Source organism: Vigna unguiculata, chromosome 8 (assembly GCF_004118075.2).
Source record: "Vigna unguiculata cultivar IT97K-499-35 chromosome 8, ASM411807v1, whole genome shotgun sequence".
Classification (NCBI taxonomy): Eukaryota; Viridiplantae; Streptophyta; class Magnoliopsida; order Fabales; family Fabaceae; genus Vigna; species Vigna unguiculata.
This window is the reverse complement of record NC_040286.1, coordinates 31,647,639-31,675,105: the sequence shown is the minus strand read 5'-3', so window position 1 is coordinate 31,675,105 and position 27,467 is coordinate 31,647,639. Positions and strand designations below refer to the sequence as shown.

At 36.1% G+C, this 27,467-nt stretch overlaps 3 protein-coding genes and 1 long non-coding RNA gene across 5 annotated transcripts; 2 read left to right on the top strand and 2 right to left on the bottom strand.

The window, feature by feature from the left end:
- Positions 1 to 15,049: 15,049 nt before the first annotated feature.
- Positions 15,050 to 17,308, bottom strand: LOC114195282 (GDSL esterase/lipase At5g37690). 2 transcript variants are annotated; one of them, XM_028085702.1, is made up of 7 exons: positions 17,139 to 17,308; positions 16,995 to 17,050; positions 16,782 to 16,909; positions 16,556 to 16,682; positions 16,277 to 16,389; positions 15,878 to 16,127; positions 15,050 to 15,332 (listed from the first exon to the last, which is right to left on the bottom strand). In XM_028085702.1, the coding sequence occupies exons 1-7, from the start codon at positions 17,291 to 17,293 to the stop codon at positions 15,103 to 15,105; spliced, it is 1,059 nt and encodes a 352-aa protein (XP_027941503.1). In that variant the 5' UTR covers positions 17,294 to 17,308; the 3' UTR covers positions 15,050 to 15,102. The 2 variants fall into 2 exon arrangements, with proteins under 2 accessions (XP_027941503.1, XP_027941502.1); XM_028085701.1 differs by having other exon boundaries at positions 16,995 to 17,236.
- Positions 15,331 to 16,275, top strand: LOC114195283. The gene is made up of 2 exons (XR_003606466.1): positions 15,331 to 15,917; positions 16,005 to 16,275. It is a non-coding gene; the product is annotated as an uncharacterized LOC114195283 (long non-coding RNA).
- Positions 17,309 to 17,503: 195 nt separating the features above from the next.
- On the top strand, positions 17,504 to 18,657 carry LOC114195105 (sporozoite surface protein 2-like). The gene is made up of 2 exons (XM_028085499.1): positions 17,504 to 17,538; positions 18,036 to 18,657. Exons 1-2 carry the CDS (start codon positions 17,504 to 17,506, stop codon positions 18,655 to 18,657), a joined length of 657 nt encoding a protein of 218 aa, XP_027941300.1.
- Positions 18,658 to 18,912: 255 nt separating this feature from the next.
- Positions 18,913 to 26,123, bottom strand: LOC114195104 (putative surface protein SACOL0050). The gene is made up of 4 exons (XM_028085498.1): positions 26,008 to 26,123; positions 24,039 to 24,170; positions 23,812 to 23,951; positions 18,913 to 19,316 (listed from the first exon to the last, which is right to left on the bottom strand). Exons 1-4 carry the CDS (start codon positions 26,121 to 26,123, stop codon positions 18,913 to 18,915), a joined length of 792 nt encoding a protein of 263 aa, XP_027941299.1.
- Between the last annotated feature and the right edge of the window lie 1,344 nt (positions 26,124 to 27,467).

Here is a 27,467-nt window from a genome sequence, read left to right as displayed (position 1 = left end):
TGGCTGTTAGGGCACAAAGTCACGACCGATCGAGTTGCACACGCACGACCACACTAGTTAGGCAAACGCAACACAAGAATTAGATATTTGTAGTTAAGGTAAAAGAGGTCAGTAATCAAGTTAAAAAAGAAATTTGACCTCAATTAAGGAAACCTTAATTACGAGCCCATATAAAAAAGGTTAAAATACCTTTTTGGTCCCAATTTTCGTCAAGTTTTTTGAAACAAGTCCTAATTTTGGTTTTGTGTTCAAATAGGTCCCAATTTTCGTTAATTTTGTTCAATTGGGTCCTTTTTTGCTAACACCGTTTAAATCATTAACGACCATGAACAGTGACTGTCACGTGTGACTTCGTGGTTTTTTTGAATTTTTTTTATTTTATTTTTATTTTTTTTAATTTTTTTTTAATTTTTTTAATTTTTTTTAAATATACACGTGTCAACCCAGGAGTGTGCCACGTGTCACTTTGTGATTTTTTTGAATTTTTTATTTTATTTTTTTGAATTTTTTTTGAATTTTTTTGAATTATTTTTTAAATGTCCACGTGTCAATCTAGTAGTGTGCCACGTGTCAAAGTTAACATTCTATATTCAATTTGGTCCATATATTTGTTATTTTTGTTCAATTAGGTCCTAATTTTTGTTAAGATTAACCAATTTGGTCCCTATAGAAGATGTGACCAAATTTAATTTTTATATCAAAGTTATAATGATGTGAATTTTAATATATTAAATAAAGATATTTAATAAAAAATATGAATTTTAATATAAAAATTAAATTTGGTTTTAATTTGGAGAGAGACCAAATTGGTTAATGTTAACAAAAATTTGGACCTAATTGAACAAAAATAACAAATATAGGGACCAAATTGAATTTAGAACATTGACTTTGACACGTGACATGCTACTGGGTTGACACGTGGACATTAAAAACAAATTTTAAAAATTTAAAATTTTTTTTAAAAAAATTCAAAAAAATTCAAAAAAACCCACAAAGTGACACGTGGCACACCCCTAGGTTGACACGTGTACATTTAAAAAATTTTAAAAAAAAAATTAAAAAAAAATTAAAAAAAAATTAAAAAAACCACGAAGTGACATGTGGCAATCACTGTTCATGGCCGTTAATGATTTAAACGGTGTTAGCAAAAAAGGACCCAATTGAACAAAATTGACGAAAATTGGGACCTATTTGAACACAAAACCAAAATTAGGACTTGTTTCAAAAAACTTGACGAAAATTGGGACCAAAAAGGTATTTTAACCTATAAAAAACTATAAATATGATCCTAAGGTAAGTTTCTAAGAACATTTATTTCGCATTTATTACAACATTAATTGCTAACCCCGAACGGATCCCAAATGACTTAAGTATCAAAGCCTAATTGACAGGTACCCCGATCGTCTGGACGACCGAGCAGGAGAAGAAAGAGAATCGAATGACGATAGAGCGAAGAAGGAAGACAAGTCACAATGTTTTGATAGATGCCCAATCCCTATACTTGAAACATTTTGGCAGCCACCGTGGGGTCAAGCGATTAGTCCAAAACTGTTATGGTGACCATAAGAAACATGCAAGCAACGTAGAAGGAAGAAGAGCAGCAAACAAACAAGGAGACGTAAGAGAGATGTTCAAGCAGCGAATGGATGAGATGTAGAGAAATTATGAGGCCCAACTCCAGGTCTTATAGGAGGAGAATGTGGCTCTCTAACAGAAGGAAAAGGGAAACCCCGTGCCGTCAACACCAACTATTCTCGACCCCTCGAGGCTTAGTCGACCAACCAGGAGCTGAAGGGAAGTTCAAGCGAAATTGGGCTCAGTCAGGCGGAGGAGATCGCTCTCAACCATCTCGAATAGAGAGAACACAATTGTCGAAGGAAGTTATGTCCCACACTATAATGGAGAGCTTTGGGGCCAGTCGGGGAGGACATCCATCGCGAATTACGGCCCATAGCGAAGGAGAATTTTTGTTCACACCGTTCATCCTTGAAACACAACTACTTGATAGGTGGAAGTTGCCCATGTTTGACAATTACGACGTGACTTCAAATCCTAACAACCACTTGCATACCTTTTCAAACCAGATGATGTTCTATGCAGTGAGCAACCTCATTTGGTGCAAGGTCTTCCTCTTCCCTAACAAGACATGCCCTCAAATGGTTCTAAGAGTTACCCCCAACAACATCGATTGTTTCACCACACTCAAGGCTCGCTTCAACACCCAATTCGCCCCATTCAGGCCTGCTACCCTCACACCGACGACCCTAGTTAACGTTCGACAAGACAAGGATGAATCGTTAAGAAGCTTTGTGGATCGCTTCAACAGAATTTTGGTGAAGATTAAAGACCTGAGCGATGAGATCGCAGGATACCAATTTTCAACAGGATTGTAACCGGGTGTTTTCACTGACAAGATCAGCCACAAACCACCAACAAAATGGAGGAGATGCGAGAGCGAGCACTGTAGTTCATGTATATGGAAGATATGCAAACTTTTGTGCACAAATGTAGGAGCCTGATCCGCTGATCAATGAGAAAAGCACTCAAAAGCCTGCAAGCAAGTCCCCGACCAGGAAGACATCTGAGCGCAAAGGTCCTAAATTCACCAGTTACACCCCCCTAACGTCCTCAGGACCAAAATCTTAATGGAAACATTCAACACTGATTCCTTGCAACCCCCTAGGAAGAAGCCACCTCCCGCAGATGCCAATGGGAGCAAGCATTGTCTATATCACTGTACCATCGGACACACCACAAAATTATGTCACACTTTGCGTGACAAAATAGAGGCACTTATCTGAGCCAAACAGTTGAAGCAATATGTGAGAAAGGAGCATACAGAGTGAAGTTCCCCGAGGAAGAGAAGTCTTGCCAGTTCTCTCAATCGCAAAGATCCACAAGGGATAAAAGAGATTTTGAACGAAAAAGAGGTTCACCTGTGCGGCGTGATCAGAGCAGAAGTAGAAGAAGAGAGCATCCTCTTAGGGGATACATAAACACCATATCCAGAGGTTTCACAAGGGGTGGATCTAGCTCGTCCGCTCGGAAGAGATATGTCAGGACATTGAAATCCGTCCACCTGGTGGAGAAGAAGGCTTGAACTGTGCCACCAATCAGTTTTACCGATGAAAACTTCAAGGCGCCAGTTATGGACCAGGACGATCCCATGGTTATCTCGATTCAAGTCATCGATTAAGGGATCGGCAAGGTTTTGGTCGACCAGGGGAGCTCTGTCGACATCCTCTACTGGAAAACCTTTTAGAAGATGAACATCTCAAAAGATTTGATGTGCCTTACAATAAGCAGATTGTCGGATTCTTAATTGAGCACATTGACACTAGAGGCTACTTGGATCTAAGAACAAGGATCGACTCGAGGCGCGACGGTTAGTGGGTAAGAGTGTGGTATATTCTAGTTGAAGCTAACACCTCTTACAACATTTTGCTAGGGAGACCGTACTTAAATGCTTTTGGAGCAATTTTTTCCATTACTCACTTGGCTAAGAAATTCCCGTTGGATAAAGGAAACATATGTACGGTGCATTTCGATTAGCAAATCAGAGGTAGCAATGGCTAATCTAGATCCCTAAACGAACACTGAAGATCGTATAAAGTCTGAGGGGGACACCAAGGCGATACCGATCGACAAAACTGCAAAACAAGTGACCAAGATTCGAAGCCAAGTTGATGCGAATGAAGAAAAACTCCTACGGAAGTCCTCCTCAAGAACAAATATTTGTTCGCCTGGACAACTACGGACATGTCGAGCATTCATCCAAAAGTCATGGTTCACAAATTAACCATTTTCAAATAAGCACGCTCATTAGCTTAAAAGAAGAGAAAGATGGGAGAAGAATGGAAAAAAGTGGTGGAGGGAGAAGTAAAAAAGCTCTTGGAAGTAGGGTTCGTCTAGGAAATCAAATACACCACTTGGTTGACCAATTCGGTGATGGTGAAGAAGTCGAGCGGGAAGTGGAAGATGTGTATCAATTTCACCGAGTTAAACAAAGCATGTCCCAAGGATTCCTTGATGCATATTTAGGATATAATCAGATCCTTGTGTACGCACCAAACAAAGCGAATACAACCTTCATAACTGATCAAGCAAACTATTGTTATGAGGTAATGTCGTTCGGTCTGAAGAACGTCGGCACTACATACCTACGACTCATGAACATAATTTTTTGTGACCAAATATTCCGAAGTATGGACGTATATGTTAATGATATGGTGGTGAAATCCTAAACCATAAAAGAACAGGTCCAGGACTTGGAGGAAATCTTTCGCCGGGTACGTAAATACAAGATGCGCTTAAACCCTAAAGAATAAGTGTTCGGGGTGACGGTCGAGAAGTTCCTTGGGTTTATGCTTATGGCACGAGGGATTTAGGCGAACCTGGATAAATGTGTTGCTATTGTAGACATGAGAAGTCCCAAGAACATGAAGGAAATTCAGTGGCTGGTGGGACGACTCACATTACTTACAAGATTCCTGCCTAAACTCATTGAGCGGATCAAACCGATCCTAAAAGTGATGCAAAAACAAACGGTTGATAAATGGAACAATCAATGTGAGGCAACATTTCAGGAAGTTAAGACCATGATAGCAACCCCCTATCATGTGTCGACCGACTCCCGATATGCGACTCCAATTATACCTGTCAGTCTCGAATGACGTTATCAGCGTAACTTTAGTGCAAGAAAACCTTGAGCAACGACTAATTCATTTCATCAGTCGAGTCTTGCAAGACTCAGAAACCCGATACCAACTCGTTGAGAAGATTGCGTTGGCCCTGCTATGTGGATTCACCTGCTCCCGACAACCCCTATGTTATGCACAAGAAGAACAAGACCAAATTAGTACATTGTGTTTGGTTTTACGTTAAACAGACATAGAATTTATTATGATTGATTTTCTAACGCAAAATCAATATATGTTTGATTTCCAAAATCAATTAAAAGGTAAAAAGTTCAAATTTAATGAGAAATAACTAATTATTGTTTTTACGTTGAAAATTTGAAATTGATTCTGAATCAAACACACACTTAAATGTGTGATTATTTGAATATAAATACAATATTATGTTTCTGTACATATTTTTCTTTCTTCTTTCACAGGTGGTAAAAATTAGGTCTTCAACTACAATTGGTTGTTAAAATCTTGGTATAATTACTCATATAGTACCCAGTTTAGGACTAATGTGTCAAATAGGTACCCGGTTTAAAAAAGTGTCAATTGCATCCAACTTTTAAAAAAGTGCTTCAATTAGGTTCCTTTCAGACAAAGTTGACTAACGCCGTTAGTCAATGTGCCACGTGTCAGTCTGTGGTTTTTTTGATTTTTTTTTAATTTTTTTAAATTTTTTTTGAAAAAAGAATGCCACATGTCAAGTCCCTGTGTGTGACACGTGGCATCGTTAGTGCCACGTGGCATTGCAATGCCACATGTCAGTATCACTATTAGATGCCATTTTGTTGATTTCGATTTAGTTCCCATATATGTTTTTTGTTTCAATTTAGTACCTACTTATGTGTATCTGATTTAATTTTGACCTAATATTTTTTAATAATTAAAATCCATTTTTATAAAATTAAAAGTAATTAAGTATAAAAGTTTTACAAAAATTAAGTATTTGATATTTATATTAAAATTTAGTAGTAAAAGTCATTTTATTAAGTCATTTTTAATAAAAAAATTAGTATAACATTCATACCAATAGAAATTTTGGTTTAAAATTAGTAAGAGATAATATTGTTCTATTTTGGAAAAAAAAATAAAAATTAACAAAACATGAGTACTTAATAAAGAAGTAATTAATAAAAAATATTAGTATAAGATTTACACAAATAATAAATTTGGTCTGAAATTGAGAGAAACAATATAAATATTAGTACTTAATTTTATAAAAATATTTATACTTAATTATTTTTAATCTTATAAAAAATGGATTACAAAAATATTTTAATTATTAAAAAAAATTGGGACAAAATTGAATCACCTACACATACTTAGGTACTAAATTGAAACAAAAAGACATATATAGGGACTAAATTGAAATCAACACAATGACATCTGATAGTGACATTGACACATGGTACTGCAATGCCACGTGTCACGCACAGGGATTTGATACGTGGCATTTTTATTTTTTTTTCAAAAAATTTTAAAAAAACTAAAAAACAATTTAAAAGAAAAAAAACATAGACTGACACGTGGCACGTTGACTAACGGCATTAGTCAACTCCGTTTAAAAGGGACCTAATTGAAGTACTTTTTCAGAAGTTAGAATGCAATTGACACTTTTTTTAAACTAGGTATCTAATTGACACATTAGTCTCAAACTAGGTACTATACGAGTAATTATACATAAAATATTCTCTATTAACTCATAAATTTCGTGGAATTTATTGTCCCTATCTTTGTATGTATCATGTGTATGAAGACAACAAATACGTGAGATCTATCGTAATTTCATATTATTTTATTTTTTATATTTCAATTTTTTACATTTTTTTAGTGTTCATTTTTTTAATTTTATTTGTTTTTCAATTTTTTATTTTCTTAATACATTATTAAAAATAAAATTCAAAATACATATATACAAAATGTCAAAATTTGATATATATATATATATATATATATATATATATATATATATATATATATATATATATATATATATATATATATCCGTTAAATATGATAATCACATTTGAAAATCTAATAATTTTTCTAACCAGATTTTAAAATTTGATAATATTTTTAACTGAATTTTAAAATCCAGTACTACTTAAACCAGATTTCGAAATTCAGTATTTGTGTGTGAAGGGTGCTGCCATGGATCATTAATTTCAAAATTCGGTGGTATTTGTGTATGAGAGGTACAGGATCATTTCAGGTATTTTAAAAATGTTTAGAATGGTGAAAAAACAAATTGAAGGTGTAGAGAGAAACACCGCTCAACTAATAAGAGTGGACATGGAATTTTGTTGAAAGTTAGTCTTTTCCTTTTACACTGTCAAAGATTTCATTTACACCCTATGGAAGCAGTTAAAAGAACATACTACCCAAAACTCGATGCAACAAAAAGAATATCTTAGAAAAATAGACGGTCTTAAAGAGGATGTGGTCTATTTGATGGAAGAGTGCTAACAATAATATTTATAAATACATTAAAAATTATATTTCTTAGTTAATCATAAAACACATTAAAAATATATTTATTACATAATAAAATATGCATGTGACCCATGAAATTGAGAGGCTAACATTGACCCCACAAAAACAAAATTAGTTTCTTGCCACTCTCACTTCTGACTCAACAAGAAGACCAAACAAATTCCTTCTTGGTTTCCCCACAAATTGGATCACCGTTCATCAAATTTATTTTTCTGAAAGCTCTTACTTTGAATAATAATATAATTTCTTCTCATATTAATTTAAATAGTTAAAACTTCTGTAGGGATATTAGTCATAAATTTATTAAAAAATTAAATATATATTTTTAAATCCAAATTACTGTAAAAAATTATGTTTCCTTCTTGTATTTTATAAAAATTAGGTAACATATTTTTCTTATTATAATATAACTATTTTATAAAAAAATGATATTTTACATAAATTTTATAAAATACATAATTAAATACTTTATAATTTAATTTAGAAATAAAACACAATTTGTTATAATAATTTGAGAGAAAAAATCGTATTTAACTCATTTATGTATAAATATTATTTTAAAATATATTTATTATGATTTGTAATCTATTGACATTAAGGGTGCAAATTTTTATATTGTGTATTAAAAATTATGATTGACATGCTTTTTTAAAGATAATTATTGTAAAGTAATAAGTTTATGGTTTGGAAGTCATTGTATAAAAAGTTATGAAGATTGATTAAGTATATAAAAAATTACGAAAATCAGCGATTTTAAGAAGTACTGTTACAGTTAAGGCATAGCTTGTGGCATAACCGCCATTTATTTATTTATTTTTGATGTTTTTGTGCATATTTGATTGATTAAAATACTCCCTTCGTCCATGTTTTTGTTGAAAAATCTTAAATAGGTCCTAAGATTTTTTTAGTCTCAATTAGGTCCATATTTTTGAAAATGTGTAACAATTAGGCCCATTCTGTTAGTATAGAGTTAACGGTGTTAAGGATATGCCACGTGTCAGCTTCTCATTTTTTTGAATTTTTATTTTTATTTTTTAAATTTTTTAAATATTTTTTTTAATTTTTTTTAAATTTTTTAATTTTTTTTTGAAAATTATTCATGCCACGTGTCACATCAATATTGTGCCACGTGTCAAGTCAGTAAGGTAACACGTGTCAAGTTATTGTTTGAATCTCAATTTGGTCCATATATTTGTTATTTTAATTATATTTCAGTACATTTTTTTTTAATTTTCAATTTTATCATTTTCAAATTGAAATCAAATTTAACTTTTATATAAATTTTATAATGATATTTTTATTAAACATTTTAATAATATTAAGTTTATTTTATATTTTGTTTTAAAATTTTAAAATATTTATTTTAACTTGTTACAAAATTGTTTTAAATAATTTATATACAAATGTTAGAGTTGGTTTAAAATTAACAATTTTATAAATTTAAATATTAAATTTTAAAACAATTTTGTAAAAAGTTAAAATAAATATATTTAAAAAATTTTAAAAAAATGGACTGAAATGTAATAAAATAACAAATATATGGACCAAATTGAGATTCAGACAATGATTTGACACGTGTCACCTTATTGACTTGACACGTGACACAATACTGACGTGACACGTGGCATGAATAATTTTCAAAAAAAAAATTCAAAAAATTAAAAAAAAATTAAAAAAAATTAAAAAAATTTTAAAAAATTCAAAAAAAATTCAAAAAAATGTGGAGCTGACACGTGGCACATCTTTAACACTGTTAACTCTATACTAACGGAATGGGCCTAACTGTTACACATTTTAAAAAATATGGACCTAATTGAGACTAAAAAAAATCTTAGGACCTATTTGAGATTTTTCAACAAAAACATGGACCAAATGAGTATTTTAACCTATTTGATTCGACCCCATTAACATGTTATTGCTATAGAAATTGTTCACATGACTCTTTTTGCAATGGTTGATAACAAACCTTCATTCATGTGGTGTTCATTAAAACATTGTACCTTTATCTACTTTTTCCAACACCCTAATATACCCCTTTCTTATTCTGTGGACGCCACTATCTTTTTTGTTTTCAAGAAAAATTGTGGATTTTTATTTTATTTTATAATATTCTCTGGTTGAGATTAAAGTCGTGAAGATGATGATTGATTTTACATCTTAAAAAATTTATTATATTGTCAGAAATCATACATCAACTAAAGATAAGATCAATTTATATTATATAAGTGGATTTAAATTTTATTTTAGATTAAATTATACTTTTAGTGCCCATTTTCGTAGCAAAATTTGAATTTGGTCCCTCAATTAATTTTTATCTCAATCTGGTCCCTATTTTGGGAAATTTGACTCAATCAAGTCCTTTCCGTTAGTGGTGGAGTAACGGTGTTAAATGGGGTGCCACGTGTCAGCTTCTATATTTTTTGAATTTTTTTTTTGAATTTTTTTTTATTTTTTATTAATTTTTTTTAAATTTAAAAAAAATTAAAATTTTGCCACGTGTCAACCTGACATCGTGCCACGTGGCAGTGACAGTGCCACATGTCACTATTTGGGAGGTGTCATTTTCTCATTCTTAATTTGGTCCCTGTATTTTATCTTTTGTCTCAATTTAGTCTCAATTTTTGTAAAAATTATGCAATTTCGTCCCCTTCCAAATTGAAACAAAAATTATAAAATGTTATACAAATATTTTTATTAAATTTTATTTTTTTATTCAAATTGATATTTTTATTATATATTTTCAATAAAACCAAGTTTCTTTAATTTTTTTTCACATTAAATTTTACTTAAAATTGTTTTCAAATTTTAAATTTATTTGTTTTTTATTGTTACATAAACTAGTTAATTTTTCTTAAATTATATAATTGTTATTTTTATACTAACTAAAATATTTGTATAGAAATTATTGAATTTTACACATTTTAAAAATATGCAATTATTTAAAATATAAATTCAAATAAAAAACAATATTAAAGTATAATGTAATAAAATATCAATATAATTTATGAATTTTTTTATTAACAACTTTAAAACAATTTTAAATAAAGTTTAACGTAAAATATAAATTAAAATAAACTTAATCTTGTTAAAAATATTTACTTGAAATATCAATTTTGATAGAAATATTTGTGCATATTTATATAGAAATTAAATTTGGTTTCAATTTGGAGAGGGACAAAATTGCACAATTTTTACAAAAATTGAGACTAAATTGAGACAAAAAATAAAATACAGGGACCAAATTGAGAATGAGAAAATGACAACTCCCAAATAGTGACACGTGGCACTGTCACTGCCACGTGGCACGATGTCCGCTTGACACGTGGCAAAATTTTAATTTTTAAAAAAATTTTAAAAAAATTAATAAAAAATAATAAAAAAATTCAAAAAAAAAATTCAAAAAAATTCAAAAAAAAATAAAAAAATCCAGAAGCTGACACGTGGCACCCCATTTAACACCGTTACTCCACCACTAACGGAAAGGACTTGATTGGGTCAAATTTCCCAAAATAGGGACCAGATTAAGACAAAAATTAATTGAGGGACCAAATTCAAATTTTGCTACGAAAATGGGGACTAAAAGTATAATTTAACCTTTATTTTACAAGTTGATTTAATTAAATTTATTGTGCACTTCTTACCATGATTTCAAAATCATGAATTAGAACTCTATCTTAACAAAATTTGTTGTTTATTGAGTCTATTATTTCACTTGTTATCAAGTTGTTGTTTGTTGAGTATGTTGTTTCGTCTATTAAACTTCATCCAAGAAAAAAACATCAAAAGTATTGCTTTGAATACAATTACAGTTTAGACATCTTAAATACTCAATAAAACGTAAAGAAAAAAAATTATCAAACAAATAGATGTGACTTTCAATGTTCTTCAAATGACTTTTGAATGTTCAAACAATAATCCAAACACAAGTATAAAATGTGATATGTGCCTTAACCCTATAGTTTAAGCTTTTGAATGTTGGAGCTATTATAACCATTTGGTTTAATGTTGAATACTTATTATCCCAAATCTTCCAAATGGAAGTTAAATTTCGAAAAAAGATATTGTGAAGGAGAAGTTGCAGCTCAGTGAGGGATAAAGTAACAATTAGGGTTTTTACCCTAATCAAAATCAAAGGATAACTTTCAAAATTTTGAAAATTTTTGAGGTGTAGGTAGAAAACTATGGGGTGGAGGAAGAAACCCAAATTCACACGCAGATTTGTGAATGGGGGCCGATAAACAATCGAGTTTTCATACTTACTTTACCAATATCTAGAAACAAATTTTTCTTCTTCTTTTTTTTCATTCAACGTTACAAATCTTCAAAACTCTCCACAAGTAAAGAAAAAATAAAAAATATAGCATAAAATGCATAGATAGACAAAAAAACAATATAACGAGCATAACAGTTATCATCGATGATCGATCAACCCGTACAAAACTTGTTTAAACAAAATCAATTATTTGAAATTTTATATATGAAACTATGGAAAACAAATAAAATTTTATCATTAAAACTACACTACAAAAAAAATTGTTAAATTCTATACAAATAAAAGAAAATTAAAATCATGTAATTGAAATTATAAATTATTATTTCAAAACACAACTTCACTTTATGGATATAAACTCGTGTTCTATATATTTAGGTTCTAAATATTACCTCTCTTGAATACATTAAAAAACATAAACAAAATCAAGAAAATAACTACACTTAAAATTGGTATAACTTAAATATGTGGTGACAGACTCAACTCAGAAATTTGAATTAGTTTGCTCATTGTTAGCGTTAAGTTCATGTTTCATGTGAGCTTAACACAAAAGACAAATTGAATAAAACATCAAATAAATTAGGTTTAATTATGCCTTTGATCCCCATTTTGGAGTCAAAATCTCAAAATAGTACCCAAATTTTTAAAAGTCTCAAAATGGTCCCCTTTTTTGTTAAAACGTCTCACGTTTGTCCTTTCCGTTAAGTCAATGTTGACGTCATTAGAGAGAGTGTCACATGTCAGTTCCTCAATTTTTTTAATATTTTTTTTATTTTTTTTATTTTTTTAAAATCACAAAATTGCCACGTGTCAAGTTGTCATCGTGCCATGTGGCAGTGACAGAGTGACGTGACAGTAACACGTGTCAGTATGATGCCAGGTGTCATTTCCTTAATCTCAATTTGGTCCCTTTATTTTAATTTGTCTCAATTTAGTCCTAATTTTTGTAAAAATTAGCAATTTTGTCCCTCTCCAAATTGAAATCAAATTTAATTATATATAAATGTTATACAAATATTTTTATTAAATTTGATATTTTTATTCAAATTGATATTTTTATTATATATTTTTAACATAGCTAAGTTTATTTAAAATTATGTTTTACATTTAACTTTACTTAAAATTGTTTTCAAATTTTAAATTTATATGTGTTTTATTGTTACATGAACTAGTTAATTTATGATTTTTTTTCTATTAACAACTTTTAAACCATTTTAAATAAAGTTCAATGTAAAATATTAATTAAATAAACTTAATTTGGTTAAAAATATTTACTTGAAATATCAATTTTAATGGGAATATTTGTGTACATTTATATAGAAATTAAATTTGATTTCAATTTTGGAGAGAGACAAAATTGTTCATTTTTACAAAAATTGGGACTAAATTGAGACAAATTAAAATAAAGGGACCAAATTGAGAAAAAGGAAATGACACCGGGCATAATACTGACACGTGTCACTGTCACTGCCACGTCACTCTGTCACTGCCACATGGCACAATGACAGCTTGACACGTGACAATTTTTTGATTTTTTTTTAAAAATTCAAAAAAATTTAAAAATAAAAAAATAATAAAAAAATTCAAAAAATCGAGGAACTGACACGTGACACTCCCTCTAACGGTGTCAACCTTAATTTAACGGACAGGGCAAACGTGAGACGTTTTAACAAAAAAAAAAGGATCAATTTGAAACTTTTAAAAATTTAGGTACCATTTTGAGATTTTGACTCCAAAATAGGGACTAAAAGCATAATTAAACCAATAAATTCTATTTTTAAGATTGCTTAGCAGAAGGTTAATAAAAGACACTTAAATATATACCCTGCACGTATAAATAATTAAAAAAATAACCAAAATTTGCAAGACAATTCTCCGGTAAACCAATATTGCGATTGAGAGTTTTATTTTATTTTTTTTTTCTTTTGAAAATTAACGTTAAGTTTAGGGACTGAAACAAAAAATACATTGTTGGGCACATATATCAAATACATTGTAACTTCTTACTATTGTGATACCAATTTTTCACTGTTACATGTCATTTAAGTTATGGATCATTTAGAGGATAATAATATAACAATATAGAATTGCTTTCTTGAACTTTTTTTCTTTAGTTTTTGTATTAAGGTAAAAATAAAATAGCTTAAAAAAAATCATGAAAGCTGAGAAAAAGGCGAGGAAAATTAGAGAATTGGAAAGTAAAAAGTTATAAGGCTGCAAACGATATAAAAAAAATTACGTTTGTTGTTATTTATTTTCTAACTATAAATAGCTTAAAAATTATGAAATTGTTTTTTCTTGAAAACAAATAATTATACTTAAATCTGTCTATCCACTCTTCAACGATTAGCTTAGTGGGTACGTGTGTGTTATCCTCTCCTGGCTTTATGTTTTACCGTTACACCGGCAAATTGGTAATTTTAACCAAACCCTAGTTCAATTGGGGCTATATAATCAAATCAAGATCCCATCTTTTCCACGCTCACTTTCTCCGTATTTTCCTATCTCATAATTTTTCATAGCCCTCAGTATCTCTTCTCCAAATTGTCTCTCTTCAATCAACATTCGTTTCTGTTAGTAAGATGCATCTACTATGATTCTCTGTTTCTCTTATAGTGGGATAGAGAATACGAACAGATGCGAAATTGAAAGGTTCCTCAATGGACTGGCATAGTCCCAATTTTAATGGATTTTTGCTATTTCTCGTAGGATTCACAATCTTTAATCTTTTGTACAAATTTCGCTCTTTCTATTTTCTGGGTCTTGGTTTTCATTTTCTAAAATCAAGAAATCATTCGCCAGCGAAGCTTTTTCATTTTAGTTCTTATACTCTTTTCGGCTTCTGGGTTTCAATTATGGTTTCTTGATATTGACGGATTCGTGGTCAAATTTGCATCTTTGTTTGACTTTAATTATTTTATGTTCTTTGATCTTGGTGTATATATGTATGTGATTGCTCGATGATGATTTTTTTGCTTTAACCACACCGAAGAAATGCTGGATGGGAATTTAGGGCTCTTTTCCTTTTAAGATTTGATGCGATCTTATTGTGCTTGGTTTGGCCTGGTGACTTTGACTTCTAACTTACGAGGTATTTGGTTACCTTTTCTTTTAGAGATTGGGAGAGGGCCTTTTCAAGCACTTCAAGGGACTCAGCTTAAATTGGAATAGTCTTTACCTATCTCAAGTTTTCTCATGTGGAAAAAACTGGCCTTTCAACTGAGAGCAATCAACCACTACACCTACTCTTTATGTCATTGAATTTTAGTTTTTGATTCCCTTGTAATTTTCAGTTGCTGATTTCTCTCATGGTGGCTATTGTTTATTTAAGTCTTTTACTATTTATCCAATTTTATTTTGGTCTTCAAAAATTAGTTTTACATTTTAGAAGTAACCAATAAATTCACAGGATTTTAAACTTTTAAACTAGATTTACCAATTTGAATGTAAGGATACATAGTAAGTCCAGATAGAAAGTATACATATTGTTTCTCTGTATTTTTGTAAGTGGAAACAATAAGGTGTATTGCTTCTACGAGCGACCCTAATATCAGTTATAGTTTTATATTGGTATTAATTAAAACCATGAAGCATTATAGTGTTACAATGTAAGTACATCTGTATTGTGCTGCAGTTCAATGGATTGGAGAAAACTTATGGTGTCGGAGAAGGGGTTGGTGCTGCAGTTGGTGCTGCAGACTTAAATGATGTGAAGAGAAGGGAGAAAAACTTTTCTGCAAGAACAGCATTGGCTGCATCTGAAGGATGGAAGGCATCCCAAAACACAAACTCATGGCGGTTTCTGCAGACTTTTGAGTTTGGCAAGCACAAACCTCCAATACTCGTGTCTACGTTGCAACATGACGTGTTTGAAACCTTAAAACCTGCAAAATCGTTAATCAAAAACATTTGTCATGTACAGCCAGAAAAAAGATCCCACATGATTTCATTTTAACTAAGTGGGGTGAAATATTTTCTAGTTGGGAAATTATTGTTTGGCTAAGTTTGCTTGACAAACTTTTGACAATATACATGTGGTTGTGGTTGTGGGATGGCGGCATCTCTCAATGGGTGAAAGGAATTGATTTTTGAGGGAATGAAAAAAAAATGGTTGAATCCATTTGTCTCATACTACGAGTATAGTGAGAAAATATATTTTCATACACTATACACTGTTGGGATGGTGAGAAAGGATCTATTTTACATTCACAGGGTTATAATTGGTGATGCCATTGAAATTCTTATAAAAATGGGAAATGCCTTACTTTGAGTTTTGAATTATTGATTTACATTTATGACAAAATCTAAAAATATCACTGATCCAATTGGAGTACTTCTACGTACAGATGGACTTTAACAGAAAACTAAAGAGTAACGGCATAACTGTATTTTTTTATGATATTAAGTGGTAGAGATGTCAAATTGTTACCGTAAGTGGAGGGATTATTGATCAAATCAAGAACTAACGGGTATGTATCTGCGAAAATGAACTTTGCATTTGGAAGACGATGATTAAGTCTGTTGATTAGCTTCTGTACATTTGAGTTGAATTGCAGAATCCATTCATTGACTCGCTTTAGACATTGGCCACTTTTGGATTTGACCCTCTGTGATGGAATACAACCGAGTGGACCTAAGCCATGGAAGACTATTTTTCGTGCTCCCAGTTGATAAAGACTCTGGTATAATCAGATTCTTTAGTAGTTGATTGAAATATAGATAGATGTATGAATGATACTGATGTGAAGAAGTATTTCTTACTAGAACATAGTTTGTTCAGATATTCTATAAAGTTAATTTAACATGCATATACTGCATTGATTTTTACCTGAAGTTGTTGATCTAAGGTTGAGATTAAGAGCTCTGTGAACTCTTCATGAGTGTATTGTTGGCCATCTGGCAAGAAGGGTTGCAAGAAATTGTTGACGTAATCATTGCTGCCTGCAAAAGATTGCAGGACATGGAAATCAAAGGATTTAACATTCAAAGCAATATTAGTAGAACAAAGTTCTGATTAAGAGTTGAACAAAGTTAAAATTTTATTATTGAAATTCACATATTGTTGTTTATTTGTAATAGAAGTGTTTTCTTGCGTGTATAGTGTTACCAATTCCAATGAAGAATGTGGCCTCATTGAAGTGCTTGTTGGCAGCCACCTCTCTTATGTTTGCTGTGATTACTTCTTTTGTTTTCTTGAAGTTTTTGATTTGATCATCGAAAGATAACCTCTGAATCTATAATAATCAAAGGATGGTGAATACATTAGATGAGAAGAAGCCACTCAATTTATAATATGTAAATAGGATTCTGGGGCTTGAAGATGGTATGCTTACAAAGTAAAGTCCTGTATCATTCAGAATTCCTGCCCCACCAGATGCATAGTTTACTCCTTTGAGTAAGGTATCAACATTTTGAGTCACCGATAGATAAGGTGGTGGTGATGGAATTCCAAGTTTTGCAGCTGCAAAAAGCCATAAACAAGACCATCAAGCCATAAACAACATGAAAACAACAAAAACAGGAAAAAGTTGAGTTGCAGAAAATACATATGAAATCACCAATAGTCCTCCCATTGCAGAATCTTCCAGTAGCTTGACCACCACTATAATCAATTCCATACCAAGGATAATTAGATTTGGCTAAAGAATATTGCAGAAAATTATTGTTACCAACATCTGTCAAGGAGTCACCAAATATGTATGTTACAGGAGTAGCTGCTAGAGCAATTGCTGCCATAGAGATGATACAAGCAGCAAAAACCAGCCTTGACATTGACATATTTGTTTTTTTTAACCTTCTGCTTAACATATAGAACTGAGTCATAGTTTTTATAGCAGTATTGCATTCAAGTTCTGCACTGTTGTGTCAATTCTTCAAGCATGCGTGTTAGTTGCTTATTTTCCAAACCACATTGACACTTGAAACTGAGTGGTTTTTATCGCTTCTTACTGTGATAAAATCATAAAACTTAGTGGTTGGATTTTCTTTAACAGGAGTTGGCCAACAAAGAACATTGGAGTCAGCAATGTTAGCTTTTACTGATTCACTACTTTAAATGGCGCACGGGCACACATTTGTGTTGCATTTACTGTTTGTTGTCTCACTCAAATCTTTTACTTGCTGAAGGTTAATTGAAGGACAAGCAAAACCTCTTTGTCAAAGAAAATTTAGAAAAATGTAAAGAGAATTATATTCAATATTGTTTACCAACTATATATGCAGTTTCTGTTTACGGTAATGAATGTTTGCTTAAAATTAGGTTTGACCTCTTGTGCTGCTTGGTTTAACTAAGGTGATTTTATGCTTAGTTCATATCAATTTTCTGCTATTTTGGATATTTCAAAACAAGTCTAAATTAATATTAGAAAAAGAACAAGCAAATCATTGTATCTATCTTTTACAACTAATGTCATGCGTGCATCATTGACTTTAAGGAGGAGTTTCTATTTCTGTTTTTGATAAAATGTCATAAAAAGAGGGAGAAAGAAATATTAAATATATATATATATATATATATATATATATATATATATTACAGAGAAATATTAAATATTTTTGTAGAATTGATAGTAAATATATGTATCTAGAGGCATCGAGAGGCATCGAGGGCCTGACGATCCGGACGAGCTTGACGACTTGAACGAGCCTAATGACTTGGATAAGCACGATGATCCAAACGATGAGCTCAAAAACCCGAACAGACCGGACGACCCGAACGAGACCGATGATCCGGACGATCCGAATGAGCCCGATGATCCGGACGACCCGAACGAGTCCGATGATCCGGACGAGTACGAAGATCTGGACGGGAACGACGACCCGGACGAGGCCGATGATCCAGACAGGCACAATGACTCTGACGAGGCCGACGAGCCGGACGAGCTAGACGACACAGACGGGCTCGACGACCTGAAAGAGCCCCACGATACGGACGAGTTTGACGACCTAGAAGATCCAGACGGGCATGACGACACGGACGGACCCGACGATGAGGACGGTTCAGACAAACCAGACATGCCAGATAACACAAACGGGCTCGATGATCCAGACGGGTACAATGACCGGGTCGGGCCCGGCGACCCAGACGACCTAGACAAACTCAACAACTCGGACAACCCGACCAACACAAATCGGTCGAACCAGACAAGCCCGACAACATGGACGACTGGTCGACCCGGACGGACCCAACGACCTGGACGGGTGATGTGACCCGTCAGGTCGTTAGGCAAGTTTGGATCGTCTACCCCGTCCAGAATGTCGGGCTCGTCGGGTCGTCGGGCCTATTTGAGTTGTCTGACCCATCCGGGTCGTCTCGGTGGTCAAGATTGTCCTCCTCGTCGGGCCCATCTAGGTCATCGTGCCCGTCTAGATTTTCGAGCTCGTCCGTGTTATCTAGTATGTCCGGGTCGTTTGACCCGTCCTTGTCGTCGGGTTCGTCCGCGTCGTCGGGCTCGTCTGGGTCGTTCATCCTGTCCTAACGTCCGGCCTATTCGGGTCATCGTGCCTGTCTGGATAGTCGGGCTCGTCGGGCCTGTTTGAGTCGTCGGTCTCGTCTGTGTCATAGGGCTCGTTGGGGTAATGATGTCCGTTTAGATCGTTGGGTCCGTCCGTGTCGTCAGGTCTGTCCGAGTCGTTGGGCACGTCCGCATCGTCGGAATCATTTGAGTCGTCAAGCGCATCTGGATTGTTCAGGTCGTCAGGCCCGTTCGGATCATCGTGCACGTCTGGATCGTCGTACCCGTCTGGATCGTCGGGTCCAACTGGATCCTCGGGCCCGTTCGGATCGTCAGGAATGATCGAGTCGTCAGGGCCACTCGGGTCGTCGAACCCGTTCGGGTCGTTGGAACCGTCTGGATCCTCGAGCCCGTCTGGGTCGTCGTGCTTGTCGGGGTTGTCGGGCCCATCCGGGTCATCGTGCTCGTCTAGATAATCGGGCCCAACTAGATAGTCGGGTCCTACTAGATCCTCGGGCCCGTTCGGATCGTCAAGAATGATCGAGTCGTCAGGCCCATTTGGGTCGTCAGACCCCGTTCGGGTCGTTGGATGGGCCACATGGGTGCTTTTTTTTAATGTGGGCTTTTTTTGTTTTAGCCCACATGGGCCAGTGCCAAGCCCTGTGAGCTGGGCCAAATTGACACCTCTATATGCATCTATTTCGTTTTTGGGTACTAGCCATTTTCATAAGAAAAGTTGAGAAATGAAATTCTATTAATTTATATTTTATAGTTTCTACTGTAGAGTCCAATCCCCCACAATAGTTGATCGACACTCAAAGAAGTTCACGCAGCACCGATCGGCGTCAAACTGAGCCACGCTAACCACATCTCTGGTTATCCAATGATCCAACAAGTGGGATTGAAGTCGTGACTAGTTGATGTGGCAATTTCTCTAGAGTGATAATAAGAGCTCAACAATTGAGCAGCCGAAGGACGAGATTGAAGTTGTGACTAGTTGATGTGGTAATTTCTCTAGAGTGATAATAAGAGCTCAACAACCGAGCGATCGAAGGCAACGCGTGACGACAGGGTGACCTCATGCCACATTTGCTTTGCCAACAAATAATTGAAAATCACATTGAGATTCTTCTTGATGTTTTCAACCGTGACTGCACACCGTGGCCCTAGACAACACCAGCCATGACTTGCCATTCTCATCTAGCTGTTAGGGCACAAAGTCACGATCGATCGAGTTGCACATGCACGACCACATTAGTAAGGCAGACGCAACACAAGAATTAGATATCTGTAGTTAAGGTAAAAGAGGTCAGTAATCAAGTTAAAAAAGCAATTTGACCTCAATTAAGGAAACCTTAATTACAAGCCCATATAAAAAACTATAAATATGACTTCGAGGTAAGTTGTTAAGAACTTTTATTTCGCATTTATTACAACATTAATTGCTAACCCCGAACGGATCCCAAATGACTTAAGCATCAAAGCCTAATTGACAGGTACCCCGATCGTCTGGACGACCAAGCAGGAGAAGAAAGAGAATCGAATGACGATAGAGCAAAGAAGGAAGACAAATCACAATGTTTTGATAGACGCCCATTCCCTATACTCGAAACATTTTGGCGGCCACCGTGGGGTCAAGCGATTAGTCCAAAACCCTTATGGTGACCATAAGAAACATGCAAGCAACATAGAAGGAAGAAGAGCAGCAAACAAATAAGGAGACGCAAGAGAGATGTTCAAGCAGCAAATGGATGAGATGTAGAGAAATTATGAGGCCCAACTCCAGGTCTTACAGGAGGAGAATGCGACTCTCTGACAGAAGGAAGAGGGAAACTTCGTGCCCTAGACACCAACTATTCTCGACCCCCCGAGGCTTAGTCGACCAACCAGGAGCTGAAAGGAAGTTCCAGCAAAATTGGGCTCAATCAGGCGGAGGAGATCGCCCTTAACCCTCTCGAATAGAGAGAGCACAACTGTCGAAGGAAGTTACGTCCACACTATAGTGGAGAGCTCTGGGGCCAGTCGAGGAGGACATCCATCGCGAATGACGGTCCATACCGAAGGAGAATTTATGTTCACACCGTTCATCCTTGAAACACAACTACTTAATAGGTGGAAGATGCCTATTTTTGACAATTACGACGTGACTTCAAATCTTGACAACCACCTGCATACCTTTTCCAACCAGATGATGTTCCATGTAGTGGGCGACCTGATTTGGTGCAGGGTCTTCCTCTTCCCTAACAAGACATGCCCTCGAATGGTTCTAAGAGTTACCCCCAACAACATCGATTGTTTCGACACACTCAAGGCTCACTTCAGCATCCAATTCTCCCTATTCAAGCCTGCTACCCTCACACCGACAACCCTAGTTAACGTTCGACAAGACAAGGACGAATAATTAAGAAGCTTTGTGGATCGGTTCAACAAAATTTTGGTGCAGATTAAAGACCTAAGCGATGAGATCGCAAGGTACCAATTTTCAACAGGATTGCAACCAGGTGTTTTTGCTGACAAGATCAACAACAAATCACCAAGAAAAATGGAGGAGATGCGAGAGTGAGCAGCGTAGTTCATGTAGATGGAAGATATGCAAACTTTCATGCACGAACCTAGGAGCCTGATTCGCCGATCATTGAGAAAAGCACTCAAAAGCATGCAAGCAAGTCGTTGACCAGGAAGACATCTGAGTGCAAATGTCCTAAATTCACTAGTTACACCTCCCTCAACGCCCTCAGGACCAAAATCTTAATGGAAACATTCAACACTGATTCCTTGCAACCCCCTAGGAAGAAGCCACCTCCCGTAGATGCCGATGGGAGCAAGCATTGTCTATATCACCGTACCATCTGACACACCACAGAATTATGTCACACTTTGCGTGACAAAATAGAGGAACTTATTCGAGCCGAACAGTTGAAGCAATATATGAGAAAGGAGCACACAAAGTGAAGTTCCCCGAGGAAGAGAAGTCTTGACAGTTCTCTCAATCGTAAAGATCCACAAGGGATAAAAGAGATTTTGAACGAAAAAGAGGTTCATCTGTGCGACGTGATCAGAGCAGAAGTAGAAGAAGAGAGCATCCTCTTAGGGGATACATAAACACCATATCCAGAGGTTTCACAAGGGGTGGATCTAGCTCATTCGCTTAGAAGAGATATGTCAGGACCTTGAAATCCATCCACCTGGTGGAGAAGAAGGCTCGAACTCTGCCACCAATCACTTTTACCGATGAAGACTTCAAGGCACCAGTTCTGGACCAGGACGATCCCACGGTTATCTCGATTCAAGTCGTCGAGTACGGGATCGGCAAGGTTTTGGTCGACCAGGGGAGCTCTGTCGACATTCTCTACTGGAAAACCTTTTAGAAGATGAACATCTCAAAAGATCTGATGTGCCTTACAATAAGCAGATCGTCGAAATCTCAACTGAGCACGGTGACACTAGAGGCTACTTAGATCTAAGAACAAGGATCGACTCGAGGCGCGACGGTCAGGGGGTATATTCTAGTTGAAGCTAACACCTCTTACAACATTTTGCTAGGGAGACCGTACTTAAATGCTTTTGGAGCAACTGTTTCCATTACTCACTTGGCTAAGAAATTCCCGTCGGATAAAGGAAACATATGTACGGTGCATGCCGATTAGGAGATCAGAGGTAGCAATGGTTAATCTAGATCCCTAAACAAACACTGAAGATCGTATAGTGTCCGAGGGCAACACCAAGGCGATACCGATCGACAAAACTGCAAAGCAAGTGACCAAGATAGGAAGCCAAGTTGATGTGAATGAAGAAAAACTCCTAACAGAAGTCCTCCTCAAGAACAAATATTTGTTCGCCTGGACAACTACGGACATGTCGAGCATTCATCCAGAAGTCATGGTCTACAAATTAACCATTTTCAAATAAGCACGCCCAATAGCTTAGAAGAAGAGAAAGATGACAGAAGAATGGAAAAAAGTGGTGGAGGGAGAAGTAAAAAAGCTCTTGGAAGTAGGGTTCATCCAGGAAATCAAATACACCACTTGGTTGACCAATTCGGTGATGGTGAAGAAGTCGAGCAGGAAGTGGAAGATGTGTATCAATTTCACCGAGTTAAACAAAGCATGTCCTAAGGATTCCTTGATGCATATTTAGGATATAATCAGATCCTTTTGTACGCACCAGACAAAGCGAATACAACCTTCGTAACTGATCAAGCAAACTATTGTTATGAGGTAATGTCGTTCGTTCTGAAGAACGTCAGCGCTACATACCAGCGACTCATGAACATAATTTTTCGTGACCAAATAGGTCGAAGTATGAACGTATATGTGAATAATATGGTTGTGAAATCCTAGACCATAAAAGAACAGGTCCAGGACTTAGAGGAAATCCCGAAGAATAAGTGTTTGGGGTGGTGGTCGAGAAGTTCCTCGAGTTTATGCCTACAACACGAGGGATTTAGGCGAACCCGGATAAATGTGTTGCTATTGTAGAGATGAGAAGTCCCAAGAACATGAAGGAAATTCAATGGCTGGTGACACGACTCACATCACTTGCAAGATTCCTGCCTAAACTCATGGTGCAGATCAAACCGGTCCTAAAAGTGATGAAAAAACAAACGACCGATAAATGCAACAATCAATGTGAGGCCGCATTTCAGGAAGTGAAGACCATGATAGCAACCCCCCCATCATGTGCCAACTGACTCCCGATATGCGACTCCAATTATAACTGTCGGTCTCGGACGACGTCATCATCACAACTTTAGTGCAAGAAAACCTGGAGCAACGACTAATTCATTTCATCAGTCGAGTTTTGCAAGACTCAGAAATCCGATACCAACTCATTGAGAAGATCGTGTTGGCCCTACTTAATGTCGTTTGACGCCTTCGACCATATTTCCAAAGTAATCATGAGAACCGACCATCTGATGGCAAAATCCTGAGAAAGCCTGACTTGGCAGGAAGAATTATAGCTAGATTGATCAAATTCTCGGAGTTTGCCCTCAAATACGAAACTCGTGGATCGATAAAGGGCCAACACTTGGTAGACTTCGCCGTAGAGCTGCAAGAAAATGAGTAAGAAAGGGATGCAAAATGGACGTTATTTGTGGATGGGTCAACAGAAAAAAGGGAAAGCGGAGCCAACAACGTTCTAGAAGGGTTGAACGGTTTAGTGGTAGAACATTCATTAATCTTCAAATTCAAAGCATCTAATAACCAAGCAGAGTACGAAGCCCTGACAATCGGGTTGTCCTTAGCAAAAGACTTAGGGGTGCGAAGACTGAAATGTCACATAGATTCACAGCTTAGTAGTGGGGCAAGTTCAAGGCAAGTTCTAGGTTAAAGATGACCTCTTGTTGCAGTACTACCATAAAGTATATTACATGATCAAGGGTTTTAAGGAAGTAACCTTGCAACATATTCCTCGAGTGGGGAATGCACGCATAGATCGATTGTCAAAGCTTGTCGAAGGGAAAGAGAAATGACAGTTGGAAATAAACATTCGACAAATCTTGATCAAACCCTCAATCGGAGAGTGCATGGCTATTGAAGACCCCACGGATTGGAGAAAGGATATTTGGGACTTGTTAAAGCGACAAGAAGAGGAAGATGACATCAGACCGACCGATGTTCGGAGAACATCTCGCTTCATCATAATAAGGGATGAATTATACAAAAGAGGATTCACTGTCCCGCTCCTCAAATGCCTATCTAAGGACGAAACCTCTTATGTAATAGATTAAATTCATAATGACATCTGTAGTTTGCATACCGGACGGACAATGAAGACTCGAATCCTTCAGAAGGGATATTATTGGCCGACCATAAAGGTGGATTGTGAGCTGATGACACGCAAGTGTGAAAAATGTCAAGCATATGACAATGACGCAAAAGCACCCCCCAATAGAACTGCATAGCGTGTCATCACCATGGTCGTTCACTCAGTGGGGTATGAACATAGTAGGATTGTTTCGAGTCGGTTGGGCTCAGAAAAAGTTCATTCTGATTATAGTAGACTACTTCACCAAATGGGTCAAAATCGAGGCCTTGGCCAACATCACTGCCAAACAAGTCCATTCCTTCGTTTGAAAGAAGATTATATGCAGGTCCAGCCTACCCCACACAATCATCACTTACAATGGAAGGCAATTCGTTGACAAAAAGTTGTGTGAGTTCTATAAACAAGTGCAAATTGGCCACCTTACCAGCTCAGTCAAGCACCCCCAGATGAACGATCAAGCAGAAGCAATGAACAAATTTATCGTAGCTGAATTGATAAAAAGGCTCAGCGAGGCTAGGGGAGCTTGGATTGATGAACTTCCAGGAGTACTATGTGCCTATTGGTGTACATCGCATGAAACAATAGGGGAGTCACCTTTCAATTTAATATACGGCAAGGACGCTATGATACTGATAGAGGTAGGGGAACCAACGTTGCGCCGCCAGTTACAGAATTTAAATGTTAAAACTAGAGAAATCAGACATGAATTGGACTTGGTAACCGAGCGACGAGAAAAAGGCAATCATCCGAGCAGAAACTAGTTGGAGAATGGTGCCACAAAGGAACAATGATAAAGCTAGACCTCATCGCTTCGTCAAAGGAGACTTAGTGTGGTGAAAACCAATGAAGCAAGAAAGAAGTATGCACACGAAAAATTACCCCGCAAACTGGGAAGGCCCATATCGGGTAGTCGAAGATCTGGACAACGGAGCCTACCAGTGGGAATACCTGGACAACAAAATCGATCAGCATAGTTAAAATGTTAAAAAAGAAAATTAAAAGCGAACTTAAAACTAAAGAATTAGTGGTCAAGGGTCAACATCTTTAGGGTCTTTAATAGCATAGATGGGAGAGGAAGGATCGGTCGGCTAGGCAGGCTCTGGATCCTCAAGGGCATCATGACGGTCACGAGCTAACTGTCGACCATGTCAAACTTGACGTCAAAGGTGTTAGGTCGGTCGATCGGGATCTTAAAATAGTATGTCGCCTTACGCGAGCCTTTTGAAACACGATATCATGTTGCATGAATACTTGATCGTCGACGAGAAAGAGCTCGGATTCCAAGTCTTGACACTTTTTCTCTCAAGTGTTGGTCGACTACTTCAAGCTGAGATACTCGAGAGATAGATTGTCAAAGCGTTGTTGCAGCTTGCAGAGCTCCTCGGCCGACTTCCTGCCGCGGTCTTGTTCCTCCTTCAGCCTGTTAGAGGCCTCCTCCAACTTGGAGTGCATCCAACATGCTCAGCCTTAATCAAGGCAAGCTAACTGAAATGCTTGGACATGTTGGCAACGGAGGTCAACATCTCCTTTAATTCTTCCCGAGAGATCGCAAGCCTTTTTTGCAGAGCATCTATCTGGGATTGATCGACCATTGGGAAGCGAGAGGTGAGCACCGCCAAGTGTAGGCTCAACTCATTGGTCGTACGGAGAGCGTCCGCCCTGAAGATCCCTTTGACAAGGTCCTTTACATCAAATCTCAAGTGATAAGAAACTTTATCACCTAAGCGAAAATCTTCACCAAGTAAGCTGCTTACCAGAGGACTTGAAGCATCGCCATGGCGGCTCCATTCATGGGGATCGGGAGTCCCTACCCACAAAACTAAGGTAAGGGCCTCAACATCGGGAGTGGGCTTAGCCATCGATTTACTAGTGAGGATCACTGGGCGGGGAGGCATGCTTAACGAGGTTGTCGCCTTCTTTCGCCCAAGTGTCCTCTTCATGAAATTAGCATCTTTGGGAACCAAGCGAGACATAGCATCTGCAAGCAAAAAAAATTGCACAAGTTCATATTATACAATAATAACCGTTCAGCTTAGAACCACTAACCATATACTACTCCAGATAAATCCTTCAAGAGCAAGCATCAGATCAAGACTCTGCTCGGGAGTTTATCAGGGAGCTCCTTAGGCCATGGGTCAATCGATGAAGGCAATTGTGTCTAGTAAAGGGAAAACATCGGGCGATTGACCTCATAAAAAAACCACTTCCGGCCACGCCAGGTGATAGAGATCTTGAAATAGCTAGTCTTAAAACTCTTGTAAGAAGTGAGGTACATACCGATTGGACTCTTGAGGGCTACGACAAAAGAAATCCACCATTCAATTAGAGTAGGACAGAGTTTGTAGAAGTGAAAAAACAAAGGCATGGTTGGGGTTAACCTTGTCTCTCGACATAAAACGCCAAACGCCTGCATAGATGCCCAACGTTCAGATGAATTTCGGTAGGAGAACAATTTATCTCCTTCAGGACATCCATCTGCCTGTCGTCAAACGACATCATCAGAAGCAAGTCTTGAAAGAAACAGGTGTAGATGTAGAAAAAAAAATCTAGCTTTGCCCCTTCCCGACCGTGGCAGACCCTCCCGTTACCAGCACAAACATTCAAACAAAGGGAGTCGTCTTTGACGTCTTCCTTAAAAAAGTCAACTGAAACATCTCTACTAGAAATTACTTAATGAAATAAATAAATACAATTTTAAATCAATACGACGTAATTTTATTATTCCCAAAAACGTGGGAAATTTAAAATTCATATAATGCACGTAATCTCCAAATTACAATTCCAATAAAAACCATA